Source organism: Somniosus microcephalus, chromosome 15 (assembly GCF_052327205.1).
Source record: "Somniosus microcephalus isolate GS21.2 chromosome 15, FLI_Smic_1.0, whole genome shotgun sequence".
Classification (NCBI taxonomy): domain Eukaryota; kingdom Metazoa; phylum Chordata; class Chondrichthyes; order Squaliformes; family Somniosidae; genus Somniosus; species Somniosus microcephalus.
This window is the reverse complement of record NC_141001.1, coordinates 22,775,640-22,798,829: the sequence shown is the minus strand read 5'-3', so window position 1 is coordinate 22,798,829 and position 23,190 is coordinate 22,775,640. Positions and strand designations below refer to the sequence as shown.

Below are 23,190 nucleotides of genomic sequence, written 5' to 3'. Positions count from 1 at the left end.
TCGGCAGCCTGCTATGGTGCTGAATTTATTACAATACACAGCCGGATAAGTAGGAGATTGTGGGCCGGATATTCCGACCCCCACGGGTGTCTACGCACCTGTAGGGGCCTCACAAGTGCCGGTTTCAGGCATGCGACCCGGAACTTCCGATCGGTCAAGAATTCTCTTGACAGTTCCTCCGCCTGCCCAGGAGAGTTCCGCTTTCTGCATAACCTCCGCCTGCTGAAAACCTTTAAAAATCTTACGCCTGGTAAAAGCAGGTGTAAGGCCTGCATTTACCAGCGTAAGAGTTGGAAAAAAAAAGTTTTTTCCCCCCACTCATTTTTTATTAAAAAATATCTTTAAAAAAAAGTTTATTTTTAGCCCCGTAAAATTTTTTAACTTTTTTCCAAAAAATTAAATGTTTATAATATTTAATTTAATTTAAACTCATTTTAATTAAGTGATTTAAAAAAATTATTTAATGTTTAACTCTGTTTCTTAAGTGATCCCCATTCATACTTTTGACAGATCTGTGCGTCAAACGTGTGAAGGGGGATTCCCTTTTTGAGGAAATGTTACAGCCAAAATATTAACCCATCTTTCTCTTTCAGATGCTGCCTGGCTTGCTGTGTATTTCCAGCATTTCTGGTTTCTATTTCAGATTTCAATATTCCTTTGTTCTCTCTATAATAGGAGTGTTATACTGCTGTGAAACTACATTATTTCTCGGTCCCAGGGTGCTGTAAAAACTGGTACATTATTAAAAATGACTGTGTTTGAGAGCACATTCATGCTATAACATGCTTTGCATTTGGAACACATCTGTAAACTGCTCAAACTTTACACTTTTAGTTTACCATCATCTAAACACCCTACATACAGTATTTTCAAGCCAAACAGGCCAGTGCTGTAAAAATGGCTGTTGCTGAGCAGTACTAAATGGGGCGAGGTGGAAGGACAGTCACCCCAGGGAGACTCCCGCCTACCTCTGCAGCCAGCTAACGAGCAGAAATGTCACATGCCTTTGAGTAGATTGGCAACTGAACCTCTTCTATCTCTCCCATTAAAAGTTCATGTGAAAATTGTAAAAAAGGTGGTGCATTCAGTTCCAATGCTTGGATTTAGATAGAATTTTGCTAGGCAAGGGTATCAAGGGATATGGATAAAAGGAGGGTAAATGGAGTTAAGATACAGATCAAGAGAGAGAGAGAGACTGAGTCACAGCGGAGGCACGCAGCCAGGGGCAACGGCCGAGCCAAGGAGGGGGGCCGCGGCGGTAGCGGCCACCATGGATACCGAGTGACCGGCATTTCTCCACATCAGGAGGACAGGGGGCTGGGGGGAGAAAACCGCGGGCTGGAGTCAGGAAATGTCTGGGAAGCTGGAGAAATCGGTATGCCCTGGTAAAATGCAGTATGACTGCTTTTGCATCGATTTGCACGTCGGCTGGCTGCTCCTCAGCAGGTAAGTATTCCGTCTGGGAGGAGGGGAGCCGAGCATGGCGGCCAGAGGCCGGACCGGAAGCGGGAGTAGCAGGCTCGGGCCGTCGGACCGTGGAGCTGGCGACGGTGAGGTGGAGGCCGCGGCGAGTGGAGGATGTGTTCGGCGAGTCGGGCGGAGGCAGCGCAGCGCATCGAGCAGCAGCAGCCACCACGACTCGCAGTCCGACTGGGAGGAGGGGAGCTGGGAATGGTGGCCAGAGGGTGAGTGGGAGAAGCAGGCCACCACACGTGGAGCCGAGCCGGCAACAGTGAGAAGGAGGACGGAGCGGCTGAGGGACATCGTGCTCCCACTGCCACTGGATGCCAAAGAATTGACTTTCTGAACATGGCGCTGTAAAAATAGCTGACGTGTCCCTACGGGGAGTAAGCATTCCATTGTACTAGTACATATGGCAAATAAAATTGAATTGAATTGAACCATGATCTAATTGAACGGTGGGACAGGCTTGAGGGGTTGAATGGTCTCCTCCTGTTCCTAGGTGTTCATTTATCAGATGATTACCTGGGGTGACAAGGACCTTCCGTATCATTTACAGCTGAGAAAATTCAATCTCCTGCTATTTGAGATGTTGATTATGAGGAGCATTTAGCCACTACCTGGGTTGTTTATTCGAAGGAGCAGGGTGGAGTGAAAGTGGGGTGCCTGCAGTCAGCTGCAGTCCTGTAAAACTGCCTTTTTTCCTGTCCCTGATTGAGTGTTTCTAGGAAATCCGTGACAAGCGTCCATGACAACTGTGAACAGTAATTAGATCAGTACAAGACTCTGGGGGTCCAGCACCCGCCTGGGAGATGTCAAACACCAGACGTTACCTTCACAAATGTCTACTTATCACAGAGCGATAATGGGCTGCTAGTATCATTAGCTACAGCCTGTTCACTATTCAAGGCTAGATATGTATAAAGACCTCAAAAATAACATGAGATGGCTCATTTTTTTATTGCAGGAATTTTTATGACTTATCTCCCCCCTCAGTAATTGTTGTCCACTGGTTTCCCAACCATTATGCAGCCAATAACTCGCTCTACGACAATCCTCTCAGAGGCCAATCTCCATTTTTGAAAGTTGGTGTTGGTCTCAGGGTCTTTGAGGTCAGGTATGGCATGGACTAGCTGCCTCTACATTGCCCCAGTGGCATACTCAGGTTGGGGTAATTTACTCTGTATTTAACTTGTGCCAAACCATTTCCCAGAACCTCAGAAGATAACTCCCTAATGACAGTTCCACATCCAGCACCACCCATCCTGCAGCCTCTCAATGAGATTGGCAACTTAGTGCAAATTAACGCTGATTAGAGTCAGCTATTGATGGGTGGGTGGGAAATGTACAAGTGTAAGACACTCTGGCCTGCATTTCACATGCCAGCCAAACAAGCAGGAACATATTTTTTTTAATGCACCTCCCTGTATTTAAAAGAAAACTAAAAATTCTGTATTTTACACATTTTTAATTTGCAAATAGTTATTTGAAATCAGAGCCAGGCAATTGCAATTTTAGTTATTTGTCTGAAACCATCAAACTGCTGCTTCAACAAAAATATTCACGAAAACCAAAAAAAAACGTAATCAGAACTCTATAACTATTGGCCTAGAAATCCGGTCTCCCCTTTAACAACACCTGCAGGACTGTGAAAGCTATCATTTCAGAATGAATCGAAATTTGCTTCAGCTCTCACTGACAGCTGAGACTTGAATCTAAATTACAAATAAATGCCATGAATGCATTTACCAACTAGCTAAAACGCATCTAATTCAGACAATGGGGTATTAAAACACATCATCTGTCGCTCACGAGCAAAATAGTCCAGCAATATTGCTTTCAATAACTGGGAGTGTTTGTTCCAGGGATCAGCTTAGGTCCCTGTCAGCAGACCAGAGATGTCTTTGGAGGGAGGTAATCACTGTCAGAGATGCAGTGCTCTGGCTGTTTGGTGGGTATTCGGTAGTAAATTAAAAAAAAAGGTATCAAGTAGTATCAAGATCTTCCTGAGCACAATGAAGAAAACCATTTAATTTCAAAACTTTTGATATATAAGGAATAGGAGCAGGAGTAGGCCATTTGGCCCCTCGAGCCTGCTCCGCCATTCACTAAGATCATGGCTGATCTTCTACCTCATCTCCACTTTCCTGAACTTGTCCCCATATCCCTTGATTCCCTTAAAATTCAAAAATCTATCGATCTCTGTCTTGAATATACTCAACGACTGAGCCTCCACAGCCCTCTGGGGTAGAGAATTCCAAAGATTCACCGCCCTCTGAGTGAAGAAATTTCTCATCTCAGTCCTAAATGGCCAACCCCTTATTCTGAGACTGTGACCCCAGTTCTAGGCTCCCCAGCCAGGGGAAACATCCTCCCTGCATCTACCCTGACAAGCCCTGTAAGAATTTTGTATGTTTCAATAAGATCACCTCTCATTCTTCTAAACTCTAGAGAATATAGGCCGAGTCTACACAATCTCTCCTCATAGGACAATCCCCCCATCCCAGGAACCAGTCTGGTGAACCTTTGTTGTACTCCCTCTAAGGCAAGTATATCCTTCCTTAGGTAAGGAGACCAAAACTGTACACAATACTCCAGGTGTGGTCGCACCAGGGCCCTATATAATTACAGTAAGACGTCTTTACTCATATACTCAAATCCTCTTGTAATAAAGACCAACATACCATTTGCTTTCCTAATTGCGTGCTGTACCTGCATGTTAATTTTCAGTGATTTGTGTACAAGGACACCCAGGTCCCTCTGAACACCAACATTTCCCAATCTCTCACCGTTTAAAAAATATTCTGCTTTTCTATTTTTCCTACCAAAGTGGATAACTTCACATTTCTCCACATTATATTCCATTTGCCATGTTCTTGACCACTCACTTAGCCTGTCTATATCCCCTTGAAGCCTCCTTGCATCCTCCACACAACTTACATTCCCACCCAGCTTTGTATCATCAACAAACTTGGATATATTACATTTGGTCCCCTCATCCAAATCATTGATGCAGATTGTGAATAGCTGAGGCCCAAGCACTGATCCTTGCGGCACCCCACTAGTTACAGCCTGCCAACCCGAAAATGACCCGTTTATTCCTACTCTCTGCTTTCTGTCCATTAACCAATCCATGCTAGTATATTACCCCCAATCCCATGAACCCTAATTTTTTTTTAAATAACCTCTTGTGTGACACCTTATCAAATGCCTTCTGAAAATCCAAATACACCACATCCACTGGTTCCCCCTTATCTATTCTGCTAGTTACAACCTCAAAAAATTCTAACAGATTTGTCAAACACGATTTCCCTTTCATAAATCCGTGTCGACTCTGCCCAATCCTATTATTATTTTCTAAGTGCCCTGTTACCAATTCCTTAGTAATAGATTCTAGCATTTTCCCTACTACTGATGTCAGGCTAACTAGTCTGTACTTGCCCGTTTTCTCTCTCCCTCCTTTCTTAAATAGTAGGATTACATTTGCTACCTTCCAATCCGCAGGAACTGTTCCAGAATCTATGGAATTTTGGAAAATGACAACCAATGCATCCACTATCTCGAACTTCCAAAACCATCATGAATGATTTAGACCATCAGGTCCAGGAGATTTATCGGCTTTCAGTCCCATTAATTTCTCCAGTACTATTTTTTATACTAATACTAATTTCTTTCAGTTCCTTATTCTTGCTAGGACCTTGTTTCTCCACTATTTCCAGGAAGTTTTTTGCGTCTTCTTTCGTGAAGACAGACACAAAGTATTTGTTTAATTTCTCTGCCATTTCCTTATTACCCTTTATAATTTCTTCTGTCTCAGCCTGTAAGGGACCCACATTTACTTTTGCTAATCTTTTCCTTTTGACATACCTGTATAAGCTTTTACAGTCTGTTTTTATGCCTCTCGCTAGTTTACTCTCATATTCTATTTTCCCTTTCTTTATCAATTTCATGGTCCTCCTTTGCTGAATTCTAAAATCCTCCCAATCCTCTGGCTTACTAATCTTTTTGGCAAAATTATAAGCCTCTTCCTTTGATCTAATACTATTTTTAACTACTCTTGTTAGTCAGGGTTGGACCACTTTTCCTGTGGGGTTTTTGTGCCTTAAGGGAATGTATATTTGTTGTAAATTATATATTAATTCTTTAAATGCTAGCCATTGCTTGTCTACCGTCATACCTTTTAATGTAGGTTCCCGATCTACCGTAGCCAACTCGCCCCTTATACCTACGTAATTTGCTTTGTTTCGATTTAAGACCCTAGTTTCGATTTAACTAAATCACTTTCAAATTCAATATAAAATTCTATCATATTATTGTCACTCTTCCCTAAAGCCCCTTTACTACTAGATACTAGATCTAAAATACCCTGTTCCCTAGTTGGTTCCTCGACATACTGATCTAGAAAACTATCTTGCATACATTCCATGAATTCGTCCTCCACACTATTACTGCAAATTTGGATTGCCCAGTCTATATGTAGATTAAAGTCTCCCATGATCATTCTATTACCCTTGTTACATGCGCCTCTAATTTCCTGATTTATACTCTGCCCTACATTACAACTACTGTTTGGGGGCCTATAAACAACTCCCACCAATGTTTTCTGCCGCGTGCTGTTTCTTAGCTCCACCCAAATTGATTCTACTTCTTGATTTTCAGAGCCAAGATCCCCAGTAATGGTGCCAGTGCCCCATGAACTGAAACCCCTTCCTCCCACACCGCTCTTTGAGCCAAGCATTTAAACCTCTAATCTGTTTGTCCCTATGCCAATTTGCGTGTGGCTCAAGTAACAATCCAGAGATTATTACCTTTGAGGTTCTGCATTTTAATTTGGATCCTAGCTCCTGGTACTGCTACATATTACTGGTACAATACTGTACGTGTGTGCATATATACATATAATGTGTGCACACACATGCATGAGACAAAAATAAATGAATGAATATAAAAGACACATACGCCATGGAAGGAGTGACGGTGATTGTCTATTTGTATATTGGCAGATATATGCAAGTAATCAGAATTTGTTGATCCCCTGGAGGTAACCCATTAGAATCAGATTTGACCCTTTCCAGTTTCTGCATCTGCCAAGTACAAAAGCTTTGAATTATGTATTGAAGCTTCATTTGAGGCAACAACTGCCTGAACATCTTTGCAAATTACTGGCCAGGTATGGTTCATAGTTCTCTAAAGCATAAAGCAAAGTAGAACCCAGAAGGTATCGGGGCCAAAAGAGAAGCCCTCTTAAAAGGCATCGTAGAGCTTGCTCTAATCTGGAATTCATGCTATCCTGGGATGAGGAGTGAGCTGCAGGACTGGCATGGAAAATATTCCTCATGGTGTCAACATCTACAAAGCTGTTTACATGGGGATTACAGAAAGCTTTGCCTTTACCAATAAATAGGTCACTGACAGATAATTTTCAAATCATTCAGCCAGTGCGTGAGTTGTGTAAGTCCCACTTCTAAACAGGAAAAACCCATATTCACAGTTACCATTGAGTATTTATTAAACACAGATGATATATGAAGATTTTATATGAAACATTAGTGGATTGACTCATGGATATTAAAAGATTAAACATGCCGACATTCGGCATTGAAACTGGTCTGTAAACATTTAGAATGGAAATCTTGTATGTGACCACTTCTCTGTAATGATGTAGTGTGGGCTTTAACCATTAGGTGGCGTGATGCAGCAGGTTTTGAAGTGTCACTGCCAACTTCATCCGCCATCTTGTTTTCCTGCTCTGCTTACATGTAAATATTTTACTTCTTAAAAGGTTTTATCATATATTATTAAATATATTTTTGTAAATTTATTACTGCTGTTTCCTTCCAGGCCTCATGGGGCCATGTGGGCCTCCCTCTTGCCCTGTAGATCCTCTGTCCTGGGCTTCCCTCTTTTCTTTTTGGCTGCTTTCGCTTTCCGCACCCGATTCTGGCCTCCTCCCTGCTCCCAAAGTTTTCTTCGGCTGTTTCTTCTGCCTGGCCTTGGACACCTCATGCCTATACTCAGGTGTGCAGCCACATGCCCGGCTATTTTCCTGACCCCTGCAGTTTTTTGGGTCTTGGCTCTCTGCCCAGCTGTGTGGCTTCCTTTCCAAACTCTGCGGCTATTTGGGCCTCTGGCTACATGCCCGCCTTCCCTCCTGACTCCTGGAGCAGTTTAGGCCTTGTCCCTGGCACTTTTGCTGCTTTCCCCCCTCAAACCCTCCAGCAGACATATTATCTGCCTTTTCCTTTACTTTTTTCTTCTGCATTCCAATTTTATTTTACTTTCTTTTACAATCACATTAGCAAATTTCTGATGCAACTCTTTCTTATGCACAACCCAACTTCTCATGAGCAATGCTATCGAATGATTATTTTGGTTCAAAGTTTCTTGCTGTTACTTGTTGAGTAGTCCTACTCACTGGCAAGCGACTTAAACATTTCTTAGCACTATGTTATATTGATCATAGCTTTTGAATATCTAGAATTGCACTGCAATGTCATTACGTGTTCAAGCGTTTCCCTCTATTCATCAGCACAATGTCATAACCACATTGCCTGACTGGTCAGCAGTTTACATACGGCAGGGTCAGATTACCAAACCCTGACAGCACACCGCTTAATCTCAACAGTTTTCCACACGTGGTTAGTTTTTTTCTACTTACTCTTTTGTGAAGATTCCCCGTGGTCCGGTGGGGGCCGTGCCGCTTGGGTCAAGCCTGTTTGTTTCCAGGATCTGACGGGCAGCTGGGCTTAAACGGACTCTATTAAGAAAAACGGAGAAAGAGAAAAAAGTCAGATAATCCAGTACTGATGGAGTGCTGCACTGTCGGAGGCGCTGTCTTTCAGATGAGATGTTAAGCTGAGGCCCTGTCTGTCCTCTTGGGTAGATGTAAAAGGTCCCATGGCACTATTTGACACAGTGCAGGGGAGTTCTCCCCAGTGTCCTGGCCAATATTTATCCCTCAACTAAACATCAATAAAACAGATTAACTGGCCATTATCACGTTCCTTTTTGTGGGTGCTTGCTGTGCATAGTTTTGCCGCATTTCCTACATTACAACAGTGACTACACTTCAAAAGTACACCATTGGCTGTAAAAGCTTTGGGGCGCGTCGAGGTTGTGAAAGATGCTATATAAATGTAAACCTTTCTTTCCAAAAATCTCAAGAATCTAACGAGCTGAAAGCAATGTTATTTAGTACTGTACGAGATACACAATGGTAGAAATCTCAGTTTCTGCATACTTACTCTCTTTTGTCAGTTGAATGTTGTACTTTGCTGCAGACAGGTGCCAGAGCTGCTGATGGTTCCTTCGGTGCAGCCACAGGCTGAGTGAGTGCTGGAGCACTTGTTTGAGTGGGAATTTCTACCTGCTTCCAGTCCTCATCTTCTGCCACTAGCAAAGCAATTAAGGACCCCAAAATTACATCCTTAGTGCCTTCGTCCACCTGCAGACACACAGATCAAAAGTTTTAATATAGATTGAAGCCCCTTATCTATTACAGTGCAGACCGACGCCCCGTATCTATTACAGTGCGGACCGACGGCCCGTATCTATTACAGTGCGGACCGACGCCCCGTATCTATTGCAGTGCGGACCGACGCCCCGTATCTATTGCAGTACGGACCGACGCCCCGTATCTATTACAGTACGGACCGACGCCCCGTATCTATTACAGTACGGACCGACGCCCCGTATCTATTACAGTACGGACCGACGGCCCGTATCTATTACAGTACGGACCGACGGCCCATATCTATTACAGTGCGGACCGACGGCCCGTATCTATTACAGTACGGACCGACGCCCCGTATCTATTACAGTACGGACCGACGGCCCGTATCTATTACAGTGCGGACCGACGCCCCGTATCTGTTACAGTACGGACCGACGCCCCGTATCTATTACAGTACGGACCGACGCCCCGTATCTATTACAGTACGGACCGACGCCCCGTATCTATTACAGTACGGACCGACGCCCCGTATCTATTACAGTACGGACCGACGGCCCATCTGTAGTACAGTATCTTAAGCAAGTTATGTCATAAACTGACATCCAACAAATTTCACCTGACAATGCCAATTTCCCTGTCAGTTCTCCCCTTATTGACACTTTTAATTTTATTCAACAGTGACTTAAAGTGCTGGTTCCCTGCTTCTGTCAACACTGAGCCCACCTGGTTACTCTAACAGCTGGTCTTATAGTTAGCATGCATCCTGCTCACCAGCACGGTTTAAAACTAGTCAATTAAAGCACTAGTTAGTGGGCGGGAGCGAATGCTGACTGCAAGGGCAGCTTTGCAGTAACCAGCTGGAAACCCCCTGCATGGTTAAGCAGGTGGATATAGACAGAACTCCAACACCTTAAAACATGCTCCTGATAAAAATGGACGATGTTGGTAAGGGGCGTATCTAATGGGGATTGGCCTGCAGCTGCAAGGAGAATATCCTTTGCGATTGCCCTGAATTTTCTCCATTTCCCCCACAACGGTCAGCTGGGACGCTGAGTCGCATGCCTTACTGATGGTGGTGTGCCACAATGTTCTACACATTCAGCCAGGATTCAGGTTTCAGTACGAAACTCTTTGAAAAACAAACCATGCGTTCACCAATGGGGGAACAGTCTGGCGACATCTACAAGAATTTAAAAGGTAAACAAAACATGCTCTAAATTATGAAATGCAGTATTCAGGAAGGAGTTCACAATTTAGAATGAGACATCAGAAAACTATTATTACAGAAAGATTACTAAGAAACAGCAAGGGGCAGAAAACATTGGTGGGAGTTATTTATAGCCCCCCAAACAGTCGTTGTAGTGTCGGGCAGAGTATAAATCAGGAAATTAGAGCTGCATGTAACAAGGGCAATACAGTAATCATGGGGGACTTTAATCTAGACTGGGCAAACCAAATTTGCAGTAATAGTGTAGAGGACGAATTCATGGAATGCATGCAAGATAGTTTTCTAGATCAGTATGTCGAGGAACCAACTAGGGAACAGGGTATTTTCACAGAAATCACAGAAACCCCACAGTGCAGATAGAGGCCATTTCGGCCCATCGAGCCTGCACCGACACATATCCCACCCGATCCCCGTAACCCCACGTATTTAATCCCCCTAACACTAAGGGTCAATTTATCATAGCCAATCAACCTAACCCGCACATCTTTGGACTGTGGGAGGAAACCGGAGCACCCGGGAGGAAACCCACGCAAACACGGGGAGAATGTGCAAACTCCACACAGACAGTCGCCCGAGGCCGGATTCGAACCCGGGTCCCTGGCACTGTGAGGCAACAGTGCTAACCACTATGCCACTAGAATTGTGCAACGAGAAAGGGTTAATTAATAACCTTGTAGTAAAGGGGGCTTTAGGGAAGAGTGACCATAATATGATAGAATTTTATACTGAGATTGAAAGTGACTTAGTTAAATCCAAAACTAGGGTCTTAAATCTAAACAAAGTAAATACGTAGGTATGAGGGGTGAGTTGGCTAAGGTTGATTGGGAAACTACATTGAAAGGTATGACAGTGGACGAGCAATGGCTAGCATTTAAAGAATTCATACATCATTTACAACAAATATACATTCCTTTAAGGCACAAAAACCCCACAGGAAAAGTGGTCCAACCGTGGCTAACAAGAGAAGTTAAAGATAGTATTAGATCAAAGGAAGAGGCTTATAATGTTGCCAAAAAGAGTAGTAAGCCTGAGGATTGGGGAGATTTTAGAATTCAGCAAAGGAGGACCAAGAAATTGATAAAGAAAGGGAAAATAGAATATGAGAGTAACTAGCGAGAGACATAAAAACAGACTGTAAAAGCTTCTATAGGTATGTAAAAAGGAAAAGTTTAGCGAAAGTAAATGTGGGTCCCTTAAAGACTGAGACAGGAGAAATTATAATGGAGAATAAGGAAATGGCAGAGCAATTAAACAAATACTTTGGGGGGAATTTTCCCAGCCCTGGGGAGGCGGGACTGCCGGGAAAATGGCATAAACTGGGAGCGGGTTACGATCCCGGTCCCAACCTGCCTCCGTGCCATCTTCCCGGGAGGCAGGTCCGCGACTCGCGCAGGGACCCGTCTCCTCGAGGCGGGAAGGGGATTAGAGCCAAGTAACTACCTGTTAACAGGTAGTTAACAGGCAGTTTTGAGGCTTATCGCTATTTTACCCCTGCAAGTGCAGGCTTCCCGACTGCTGCGAACCTCGCCAGGGTCAGCGAGGCGAGCAGTGGGTCTGCGGGGGTGAGAGGGATCGAAAAGTCTGCTGTGGAGGTGAATGATGGGTGCAAGTGTGGAGCGGTAAGTACGAAAGGCGAGTGTAAAGTGTTGGAAAAAGTTTCCTTACAGTTGCTTCTTTCTGCAGGCTTCAACCCTTGGGGATCCGGAGGTGTCTCATCTCAACGGCAGAGATGACAGAATGGCTGCTGCATTTTCAGATGCAGCAGCTATCTGATTTCTGCTGAGGGAAGAGATTTTGGTGAGCCGTCAGTGCAAGGGCTCACCTTAGAACAGAGATTTTCAGTGTTTGACAGCTTCTCAAAGCTGTCAAACGCTGACAATTCATCTGTCACCAGCTTTCCCTTAATTGGCCGGTTAAGCCCACATAAAAAGGTCAATCAAGGAAAAATAGCGTTGGTTGGCCAGATGTCATTGGGGGCGAGACTGAAACCCGACAATCAGCAGTTCCGTCCCCAACGCGCCCCCATTGACAAAATCCAGCCCTGTGTGTCTGTCTTCACAGAAGATGCAAAAAAACTTCCCGGAAATAGTGGACAACCAAGGGTCCAGCGAGAATGAGGAACTGAAAGATATTAGTATTAGCAAAAATGTAGTACTGGAGAAATGAATGGGACTGAAAGCTGATAAATCCCCTGGACCTGATGGCCTACATCCTTGGGTTTTGAAAGAGTTGGCTAGAGATAGTGGACACATGGGTTGTCATTTTCCAAATTTCCACAGATTCTCGAATGTTCCTGCAGATTGGAAGGTAGCAAATGTAACCCCACTATTTACGAAAGGAGGGAGAGAGAAAACGGGGAACTACAGACATAGAAACATAGAAGATAGGAGCAGGAGTAGGCCATTCGGCCCTTCGAGCCTGCTCCGCCATTCAATGAGATCATGGCTGATCATCCAAATTCAGTACCCTGTCCCTGCCTTCTCCCCATATCCCTTGATCCCTTTAGCCTCAAGAAATATATCCTACTCTTTCTTGAATATATTTAATGAACTGGCCTCCACTGCCCTCTGTGGCAGAGAATTAGCCTAACATCAGTAGTAAGGAAAATGCTAGAATCTATTATTAAGGACGTGGTGACAGGGCACTTAGAAAATAATAGTAGGTGTGGGCAGAGTCAACAAGGATTTATGAAAGGGAAATCGTGTTTGACAAATCTGTTAAGAGTTTTTTGAGGTTGTAACTAGCAGGATAGATAAGGGGGAACCAGTGGATCTGGTGTATTTGGATTTTCAGAAGGCATTCGATAAGGTGCCAGACAAGAGGTTATTAAATAAAATTAGGGCTCATGGGATTGGGGGTAATATACCAGCATAAATTGAGGATTGGTTAACGGACAGAAAACAGAGAGTAGGAGTTAACGGGTCATTTTCGGGTTGGCAGGCTGTAACTTGTGGGGTACTGCAAGGATCAGTGCTTGGGCCTCAGCTATTCACAATCTGCATCAATGATTTGGATGAGGAGACCAAATGTAATATATCCAAGTTTGCTGAAGATACAAAGCTGAGTGGGAATGTAAGTTGAGGAGGATGCTGGGATATAGACAGGCTAAGTGAGTGGGCAAGAACATGGCAAGTGGAATATAATGTGGAGAAATGTGAAGTTATCCACTTTGGTAGGAAAATAGAAAAGCAGAATATTTTTTAAATGGAGAGAGATTGGGAGATGTCAGTGACATGAATCTTGTCATTCATGTGGAAATGACTTATGAAATGATACTGGGCGGCCTGCTGGTGGCGCTGTCCAGGGAGAGTATAAATACTCGGACATGGGCCCAGCTTGCTCGGGACATTCTTTAACAGGAACTAGTGAAGCACACAACTAGATCTCCATGTTGAAAAACAGTTGATTAAAGCCTTGTTTAATACTTAGGCCAAGTGCCTAGTAGTTTTCTTACGTCAATTTAATCAACTGCAACTCGCTCCACGCTCAGTGATTTGGGAACAGACAGCTACGATTCAAACTGTAGAAGGGAACTCGGACGTAGTAATCAATCCATCATGGAGAAACTACTCAGACCCGCCCGTCTTGACCTGGACCCAAATTCACTTACAGCTGCTAAGGTATGGAAACACTGGTATTGTACCTTCAGCAACTTCCTCGAGGAGTGTGCTGAGAATGTTCCTAATAAGTTACAAATGCTTGCCATTTATGTATCCTCATGTGATTGACTTTATCGAAGACTGTGCAGACTATGACTCCGCTATCCAAACACTACAGCAACTATATGTTAAGGCCCCAAACAAAATTTTTGCTCGGTACCTACTGGCCACAACTCAACAACCCGGGGTATCACTTGACGAATTCCTTCAAGAGCTTCGCAGGCTCAAAGATTGCAACCTCAAAGCTGTCTCAGCTGAGCAGTACCGGGAGGAATTAATTTGTGACTCTTTTATTAACGGAATTGCTTCTTCCCTCATACGCCAGCGTCTGTTGGAGCATAAAACCCCCGGGTTACAAGCTGCCTATAACCAGGCATGTTCTCTGGACTTAGCTCAAAAAAATTCAGATGCCTATTTTTTTACCATATGCACGAACTGCTGCTACCACTTTTAGTGACTCCCCCGGTAAGCCTCAGGCGGAAACCCTCACTGATGACGACCCTACCCTAGCGGTATCTTGGCAATCTAAAAAGAAGTGTTTCTTCTGTGGAGGTGCATTCCATTATTGGAAACTTTGTCCTGCTCATAATGCAACCTGCAACCATTGCAGTAAGAAAGGTCACATTTCTAAAGTATGCCGGTCAAGAGCCTCTACTAGTGTTGCAGCTGCTATCTATAAAACTGCTCCTCCCCAAAGAGCCACTACTAGTGTTACAGCTGCTATCTATAAAACTGCTCCTCCCCCAAGAGCCACTACTAGTGTTACAGCTGTTTTTCCCCAAAGTCTGTCCCATGCAGCCACGAGAGTTTCAGTACATGGACACATTTTGAGTTAATTAATCGACTCATGTAACTCTGACAGCTTCATCAGTGAGCGGGCTGTCAGTAAGTTAAAACTGCGTATTTACCCCTCGGACAGGGAAATTGTAATGGCTCCGACGACACTGACCACCAATTCTTCCGGCTTTTGTCTTGTTGACCTTATTCTCAATTACTTTTCTACCCAGCTCGGGGTGCTCAAAAACCTATGCAGTGATGTGCTCCTGGGACAGGATTTCCAGAAACAACACAAAAGACTCACTTTCGAGTTTGGAGGGTCAAAGCCGGAGCTTACTATTTCCAAAGTACTGTTTTGTGCGCGTTCAGCGGCTTTGCTTGACGAGCCCTCGTTTGCCAATCTTTCCCCCCGATATAAGCCCATAATCACTAAATCACGACGTTTCAGCCAAGATGATCGATCCTTTATCGAGGCAGAAATCTCTCGCCTTCTAGCTGACGGTATCATTGAGTCCTGGCGGGCTCAAGTCGTCGTTGTTAAAAATCCTCTGAAGCAACGCAAGAAACGTCTTTGCATCGATTATTCGCAAACTATTAACCAGTATGCCGACCTGGATGCCTACCCACTACCCCGCATCGATGACATGGTCAATAAACTTGCCAACTACAGGGTATTTTCAACTTTTGACTTAAAGAGCGCATACCATCAAGTACCGTTAAAGGGCTCTGACAAAAAGCATACGGCCTTTGAGGACAATGGTTGGCTTTACCAGTTTTGTCGCCTTCCATTTGGGGTCACCAATGGGGTGGCCGTCTTTCAACGGGCAATGGACAGCCTAGTCAAACAGGAGAACTTAACAGACACTTTTCCATATCTGGATAATATCACCATTGCTGGTCATGACCAGGGAGCATGATGCCAACCTCCAGAAATTTCTTGATGTTCTCCGTCGTCGCAACTTAACGTTAAATGAGTCCAAATCTGTGAAATCAGTACCATCAGTCAACATCCTTGGCTACTGTGTGGGCAATGGTGTCATCAAACCAGTTCCGGGGCGACTTCATCCGCTTCAGGAGCTCCCTCCTCCTATGAATCTCGGCTCTCTTCGTCGGGCCCTTGGCATGTTTGCCTATTATGCGAAGTGGATGGCCACCCAAAGCCAGGACGCCGGTCAGTCACCGACTACTGAGCAGGGTGAAGCCAGCTCTGCACCGGTGGGGGCCTGCAGCCGGAGCCACGATCTCCCCAGTTCCCCTCAGGTTGATCAAGGAGACATGGACTCTGCCGGCCCGCCAGTACAAACTAAGCGACCCAGGGACCAAAACACGGTCTGAGGGGATGTGCCTTCCAGCCTCCAACGGAGATCCAAACGACTGCGTCTATTCTTAGTCTGATTAATTCGGTAGAAGGAAGCCGCCGGACTTCCAATCTTTCAGGCGGGAAGAATGACATGAATCTTGTCATTCATGTGGAAATGACTTATGAAATGATACTGGGCAGCCTGCTGGTGGCGCTGTCCAGGGAGAGTATAAATACTCGGGCATGGGCCCAGCTTGCTGAGGACATTCTTTAACAGGAACTAGTGAAGGACACAACTAGATCTCTATGTTGAAAAACAGTTGATTAAAGCCTTGTTTAATACTTAGACCAAGTGCCTAGTAGTTTTCTTATGTCAGTCAGTGTTCAGAGGGACCTAGGTGTCCTTGTACATGAATCACTGGAAGTTAACATGCAGGTACAGCAAGCAATTAGGAAAGCAAATGGTATATTGGCCTTTATTACAAGAGGATTTGAGCAGAACAGTAAAGAAGTCTTACTGCAATTATATACGGCCCTTGTGCGACCACACTTGGAGTACTGTGGACAGTTTTGGTCTCCTTATTTAAGGAAGGATATACTTGCCATAGAGGGAGTGCAATGAAGGTTCACCAGACTGGTTCCTGGGATGGGGGGATTGTCCTATGAGGGGAGATTGAGTAGACTAGGCCTATATTCTCTCGAGTTTAGAAGAATGAGAGGTGATCTCATTGAAACAAACAACATGCTTATAGGGCTTGACAGGGTAGATGCAGAGAGGATGTTTCCCCTGGCTGGGGAGTCTAAAACCAGGGGTCACAGTCTCAGAATAAGGGGTCGGCTATTTAAGACTGAGATGAGGAGAAATTTCTTCACTCAGAGGGTGGTGAATCTTGGGAATTCTCTACCCCAGAGGGCTGTGGAGGCTCAGTCGTTGAGTATATTCAAGACAGAGATCGATAGGTTTTTGGATGTTACGAGAATCAAGGGATATGGGGATAGTTCAGAAAAGTGGAGATGAGGTAGAAGATCAGCCATGATCTTATTGAATGGCGGAGCAGGTTCGAGGGGCCAAATGGCCTACTCCTGCTCCCATTTCTTATGTTCTTATATATCAAAAGTTTTGAAATTAAATGGTTTTCTTCACTGTGCTCAGGAAGATCTTGATACTACTTGATACCTTTTTTTTAAAATTTACTGCCGAATACCCACCAAACAGCCAGAGCACTGCATCGCTGACAGTGATGACCTCCCGCCAAAGACGTCTCTGATCTGCTGACAGGGACCTAAGCTGATCCCTGGAACAAACACTCCCAGTTATTGAAAGCAATATTGCTGGACTATTTTGCTCGTGAGTGACAGATGGTGTGTTTTAATACCCCATTGTCTGAATTAGATGGTGGAGCAGGCTCAAAGGGCCAAATCGGCCTACTCCTATTTCTGATGTTCTTATGTTAAATGAATTAAATCAGGAATTATGTCCTTTCTCAGTGAATTAAATTACAACCTTTCCATAACTGTCCGAATAACCCCAGTCTAAAACAAAGGTAATTTATACAGTGCTTTATCACATCAAAACCTCTAAACATCTTTTATATAAATTAAAAAATGAGGGACTCAATGCTCTGTGATTCTGCGGAAATTGGCATAACATTTGTTCCCCATCACAGGATTTCTCTCCTGCCACAGAATTGGAAGGAGAGCTGGCAGGAGGTGAGACGGGAGTAATGGGAGTGAGTATAAGATGAGAAAGAGATGCTTTTACAATAAACTTCTTTGTGCAAAAGGTCCACCTGTGGCTCAGTGGGTAGCACACTCGCCACCGAGTTAGAAGGTTGAAGGTTCAAGTCCCAGTCCAGGGACTTGTGCACATAAAGCTAGGCTGACACTCCAGTGCAGTGCTGAGGGAGTGCTGCACTGTCGGAGGTGCCGTCTTTCGGATGAGACGTTAAACTGAGGCCCCGTCTGCTCTCAGGTGGATGTAAAAGATCCCATGGCACTATTTTGAAAAAGAGCAGGGGAGTTATCCCCGGTGTTCTGGCCAATATTTATCCCTCAATCCACATAACAAAAACAGATTATCTGGTCATTATAACATTGCTATTTGTGGGACCTTGCTGTGTGCAAATTGGCTGCCGCGTTTCCTACATTACAACAGTGACTACACTTCAAAAGTACTTCATTGGCTGTAAAGCGCTTTGAGACGTCCGGTGGTCCGCTATATAAATGCAAGTCTTTCTTTCTCGGTGAGAGTTCTGCAGTCACTGCGAGGTTTATGGTAAAATCCGACTGTGGGCCTCGCATTCCCGACTCTCCCATTTCTTCCACTCCTGCCAGCTGTCCTCTCGGCTCTGACGCAGCCTCTCCCAATCCTGCCATCATTCCTGGTGACGGTTGCATTGCTGCTGCTCCCACGGCCCGAGCACCCCCGGCTGTAGGTGGCGGCCGGCTACAGGTTGGTTGCTGGGTGAACTGCGGTAGGCGTGAGTTGGCTGCACGGATAACTAAGTGAGCAAGTTACCCGATGTGGGATACAGAACTCGCAGTCCTCAACACCTGCCAAACAAATTACTGATTTATTTCTTTGAAGAATTGCCGTCCTAATGTGTGTCCTTCTCTTTCAGTTCAAGCCCTCCCAGAGCTGCCCTGGCTCTCATTCTGCACTCACTGCTGTGAAAGCTGTTATTCACCATTTGCCTTGACATTTCCAAATCTCATCTATTGAACAACAACTGCATTCATGACCTTTAGCGCTGGGTTTTCGAAGCTTGGAGAGAAAGCTGTGAAATAATAGGTAACTTTGCCAAGGAAACCTTGTCCTGTCATATCAAGCTTCTGAGAACTACGTTTCCATGCCCGAATACAAATACAAAGCTAGAGTTTAAAAACAGGTTTAATTATATATTCACGAAGTATTCAAGCAATTAGGAGGAAAATAAATGGTCCAACTAATAACTCCACACTGACACTGTTCCACAGGTTGCGGGAAAAGCACAGTGGCACTGGTACAAATAAAAAAAGAAAACACTTCAAATGCTGGAAATCAGAGAAAGAAGCAGGACAAGAGGAAAGATTGGTTAAAGCTTCGGGTGCAGACCCTTCATTAATGCCTCTGCTCTCGAGAGTCCGTACACACAATTCTCATTTGTGTTTCACTTTCCAGATGCTGATGGACCTGCTGTGGATTTCCAGCATTTTCTATTTCCATCTCAGGCACTTGTACAGCTCAATCCCGATGAACCCTACAGCTAGTTTGAGGAGAAATTATCTGCTTGGGTAAAAATTTGTATAAACTGCAGATTTTTTTAAAATTTAAGAGTCATTTATTGCAACCGGTTTACTCATTTGTTCAGCAATTCAATCTAAACTCAAATGATCATCCACAGAGTAATTCATTGATATGTGAAGTATTTCATAATTGCCGCTAAGTCAGCATTAGGTTTTAAACAATGCCAGCATTCATGAAATAAATCGCCACCTTTTAGATGTGTTGACACGGATGCTGAAGGTGGATGGTGTCTGCTAAATGCAATTTGGCACACACCTCGCTAAAAATACACAAAGAGCAGGGGAGCGGGACTAACAAAGCTCAGGCACGATGGGCCGAATGGTCGCCTTCTGTGCTGTACTGTTCTTTGATTCTATGAAGCTTTTGCTGGTACGTGCTTCAATTAAAATTGACAGTAAACTTTTGCTAGGAAAACTGATCTTGCAAGATGTTTTCTCCAAGGTTCCCCCCCTCCTCCAGGTAATTGCAGGCAGGCACCCTGATCCAAGCCCTTTTTAAAAGAAAATGTGATCTTGGGATGTGGGTGATGCTGGCAAGGCCGCATTTATTGCTCATCCCTGGTCGCCCTAGCGACGTTGTGATTGGGTAGTGATTTTTTTAAATTTTTTTTAAAAACAGCTGTGTGGCTTGCTAGGCCATTAAGAGTCAGCCACACGGTGTGGTACTGGAGTCGCGCATAGGGCAGACTGGGTATGGGTGGCAGGTTCCCTTCTCTGAACTAGTTGGGCTTTTGTGGCAATCCCACAGCTTTCGTGGCTCACATATTAGCAGATTTATTGAACTAAAATTTTGCAATCTGCCATGGTGGGATCTTGAACTCATGACCTCTGGATTACTGGCCCAGATCCATAATCACTACTCTACTGTACCCTATATTTTTTCTAATTAGGTAGTAGGCAAGTAGCTTATCTTAGTCTACTGATTATCCTATGATGACCCATCTGAAATCAGGAGATCAGGTATTGAGAGGGAAGCATGTGGATCATGATATGCACCATCACCAGTCTCCTGTCAACAATAGAGTAAAAAATGTATTAGAAAAGTAATCACGATCCTGAAATCTTTCAGAGAAATTGTAGTGTATATGGGTATTTTGACTAGAGCTGAGATTATTGAAGCATATGCCAAATAAAACAGATTTTTATCCAAGAAACAACTACATTTTCTCCTGAGGCATACTGGTAAAGGCAATTGTGTTAATCCAGGGGCAAATTATCACTTCATAAAATCATTTTACAATTATATACAAACAGCCCTCAGCCCACATTTCCTTCCTCCCACAACACCACGCATGTTTATGTAACAGCCTTTAATAATTTACACATGCACGGGCTTACTTGGAAATTCTGCTGCCCGTATCCTAACTCGCACCAAGTCCCACTCACCCATGGATCACCCCTGTGCTTGCTGACCTACAATGGCTCCCGGTCCAGAAACGCCTCAAATTTAAAATTCTCATCCGTATTCCAATCCCTCAAGCCCATCAATCCTCCAAGAACTCTGTTCTTCCAATTCTGGTCTCTTGTGTTTTCCGGATTTCCTTCGCCCCGTCATTGGCAGCCATGGCTTCAGATGTCCAGGCCCTAAACTCTGAAATTCCCTCCTTAGACCTCTCCGCCTCTGCTCTTTTAAGACGCTGTTTAAAACCTCTCTCTTTGACCAGGTCACCAGTCCTAATATTTCCCCATGTAGCTCGGTGTCAAATTGTGTTTGACAACGCTCCTGTGAAGCACCTTGGGACATTTTACAACGTTAAAGTCATGACATAACCTCCCAAACTCTCAACCTCCACCATCTGGAAGGACAAGGGCAGTAGGTGCACAGGAACACCATCACCTGCAAGTTTCCCTTCAAGTTACCCAGCATCCCGACTTTGACATACATCGGCGTTCCTTCGCTGGGTCAAAATCCTGGAACTCCCTAGCTAACAGCACTGTGGGAGTACCTTCACCACACGGACTGCAGTCGTTCAAGGCGGCGGCTCACCACCACCTAGGCAACTAGCGATAGGCAATAATTGTTGGCCATGCCAACGACCCACATCCCAAGAATGAAAAAAGAAAATGACAAACCATGTACTGCTGTGTAACATTATAAATTCTTCCACTCTTGCCATGCGAACGCTTTGCTATTGTGGAAAATTACTGTAGACCACCGAGATTCCGTTAGGAAGGCTAGTATGTTGTTGTACTGCTATTCATTTTTCCTAGAATACGGACTCATTTATTTTTAACCCAGAAAGCCTGCTCCTGTTATCAGGGTGAAGTGGTAGCTTTGTTGAAGCTGCAGTGACAGGGCGAGTATGCCTAATGCCCTGACTCAGCTCTGTTTAATTACAGAAATTAATTATGTATAAGCAGATAATCGTTGTGTGTAGTACCCGTGTGATAACCAAATGGCTTTGTGATTAGTTAGGTATAAAAATAAGTAGTGTAGCCACGGACTGAGAGAACAAGTTTGGAACAGTACAGAATAGACTTGGTGTTAGATCAGAACAGACACGCTGACTGTTGGAATAGAATAGAATGGAACCGAACAGAATAGACTCAAGAAGATAGCGCTGAAACCACCCGGAAACGGAGGTAACTATTAACTCTTTCTGCATTTTGCAGAGCTCTTTAATAAAGTTATTAAACTAAATTGTTCAAACGACAAGACTTCAGTCTCTAGAGGGTCAACAGTAACAGTTCTTTGCCCAATTGTCTCCGGGGTGAGGGCGAGGTTTCAGGGTTTTCACCTCTGGTTATTCTGCTCTGTAAGGAAATTCAATGATTGTGGCGAGTCAGCGGCATGCCAACTATCCCTGATGTTTGCATGGAGCCAAATCGATGGGTCAAGTGGCCTCTTCATTATACGCTTTAGTATGTTTTTAATGCTTAATAAGATTATGTGTAAAGATCGATAACAATTTGCAGTAAATGAACAGCATCATTTCGACTCAAGTTTTCACTGTCTGTCTCAAATCTGCTGCAAAACAAATCTTAAAAAATAAGTAAACGTACATGCTCATAACTAAATGGCAACAACGCAAAGGGAACAATGAGGAATAAGAGGTTACAATTATGAAGAAACTTTAGCGACTTTTTTCACAAAGATTATGGGGGTGACCTGATAGCTCTTTATAATCTTGGAGATGTCTATAAGATAAATTGAAAGAGATTGTTTCCACTGTTCAACAAGATACTAATGAGCCATTTAAGATAAACACAAAAACAATTAAAAGGGAAGTTGGGAAATAAACCTTACCACACGGAGGGTGTTGAGTGTGTGCAATTTTCTGTCACAATCCGTTGCTCAAACAGAGCCCATTAATTCTTTTAAAAGGCAATTTGATAGTTGTTTGAAAGAGAGGAATACTAAAGAGCATGCAGAGTGAGCAGGAGAGTGGGATTAGATTGGGGGGCTCATGCGGAGAAAAACAGCAGCACAGACTTCACGGCCTGTTTCTGTGCTGAACCTCCGTGATTTTATAAATGCTGGAAATACACAGCAGATCCACATCTGAAAAGAGAAAAGATTATAGCCGCAAAAATTCCCACCAGGGCCAAGGTGGGAAACTAGCAGAACTGCTGGGCAGGAATGGATTGGGGCCATTTCCCACCGCGATTCCACATTGTATTTTTACGCTGCGCTACTTTCCTGTGGTGGGGTGGGGGCGGGGGGAAATGAGCAAATCTGTGCATTTCTAACATTTTCTCGGTTTCCATAGCTTCTATAGATTTTTCCTTTTGTGTTGGTAGATGTTCATCCCACCGGGATTCATTTAGAAAGATGCTCACTTCATGGCTAAACGGTATTAAACCTCCACATCAGGATGACCCAGTGAGGTAGTGCACACATGCACCAATACGTTGCAGCCCTGAGTGCCAGGATAGTGGGTTTGTGGATGTGATTACTCATGCAATGACTTCCCATTCTCACTCAGGCCCGTCACAGGTGAGGTGCCAGTCAACCCAGACCACCTCTGTTGCAGTGCCTCTCGCAAAGGGCTGCTTCAGCTGCCCTCGCACTCTAGGAATGGCGTGG

General features: G+C 44.2%; 1 protein-coding gene across 1 annotated transcript in view; it reads right to left on the bottom strand.

Annotated features, from left to right (window-relative positions):
* Positions 1–23,190, bottom strand: part of pdhx (pyruvate dehydrogenase complex component X) — a 266,635-nt gene that overhangs the window by 151,590 nt on the left and 91,855 nt on the right. The window contains exons 4-5 of the mRNA XM_086007530.1: positions 8,706–8,905; positions 8,120–8,218 (exon numbers count right to left, since the gene is read on the bottom strand). Of these exons, the coding sequence (XP_085863656.1) occupies positions 8,120–8,218; positions 8,706–8,905 (299 nt within the window). The remainder of the gene's footprint in view (positions 1–8,119; positions 8,219–8,705; positions 8,906–23,190) is intronic.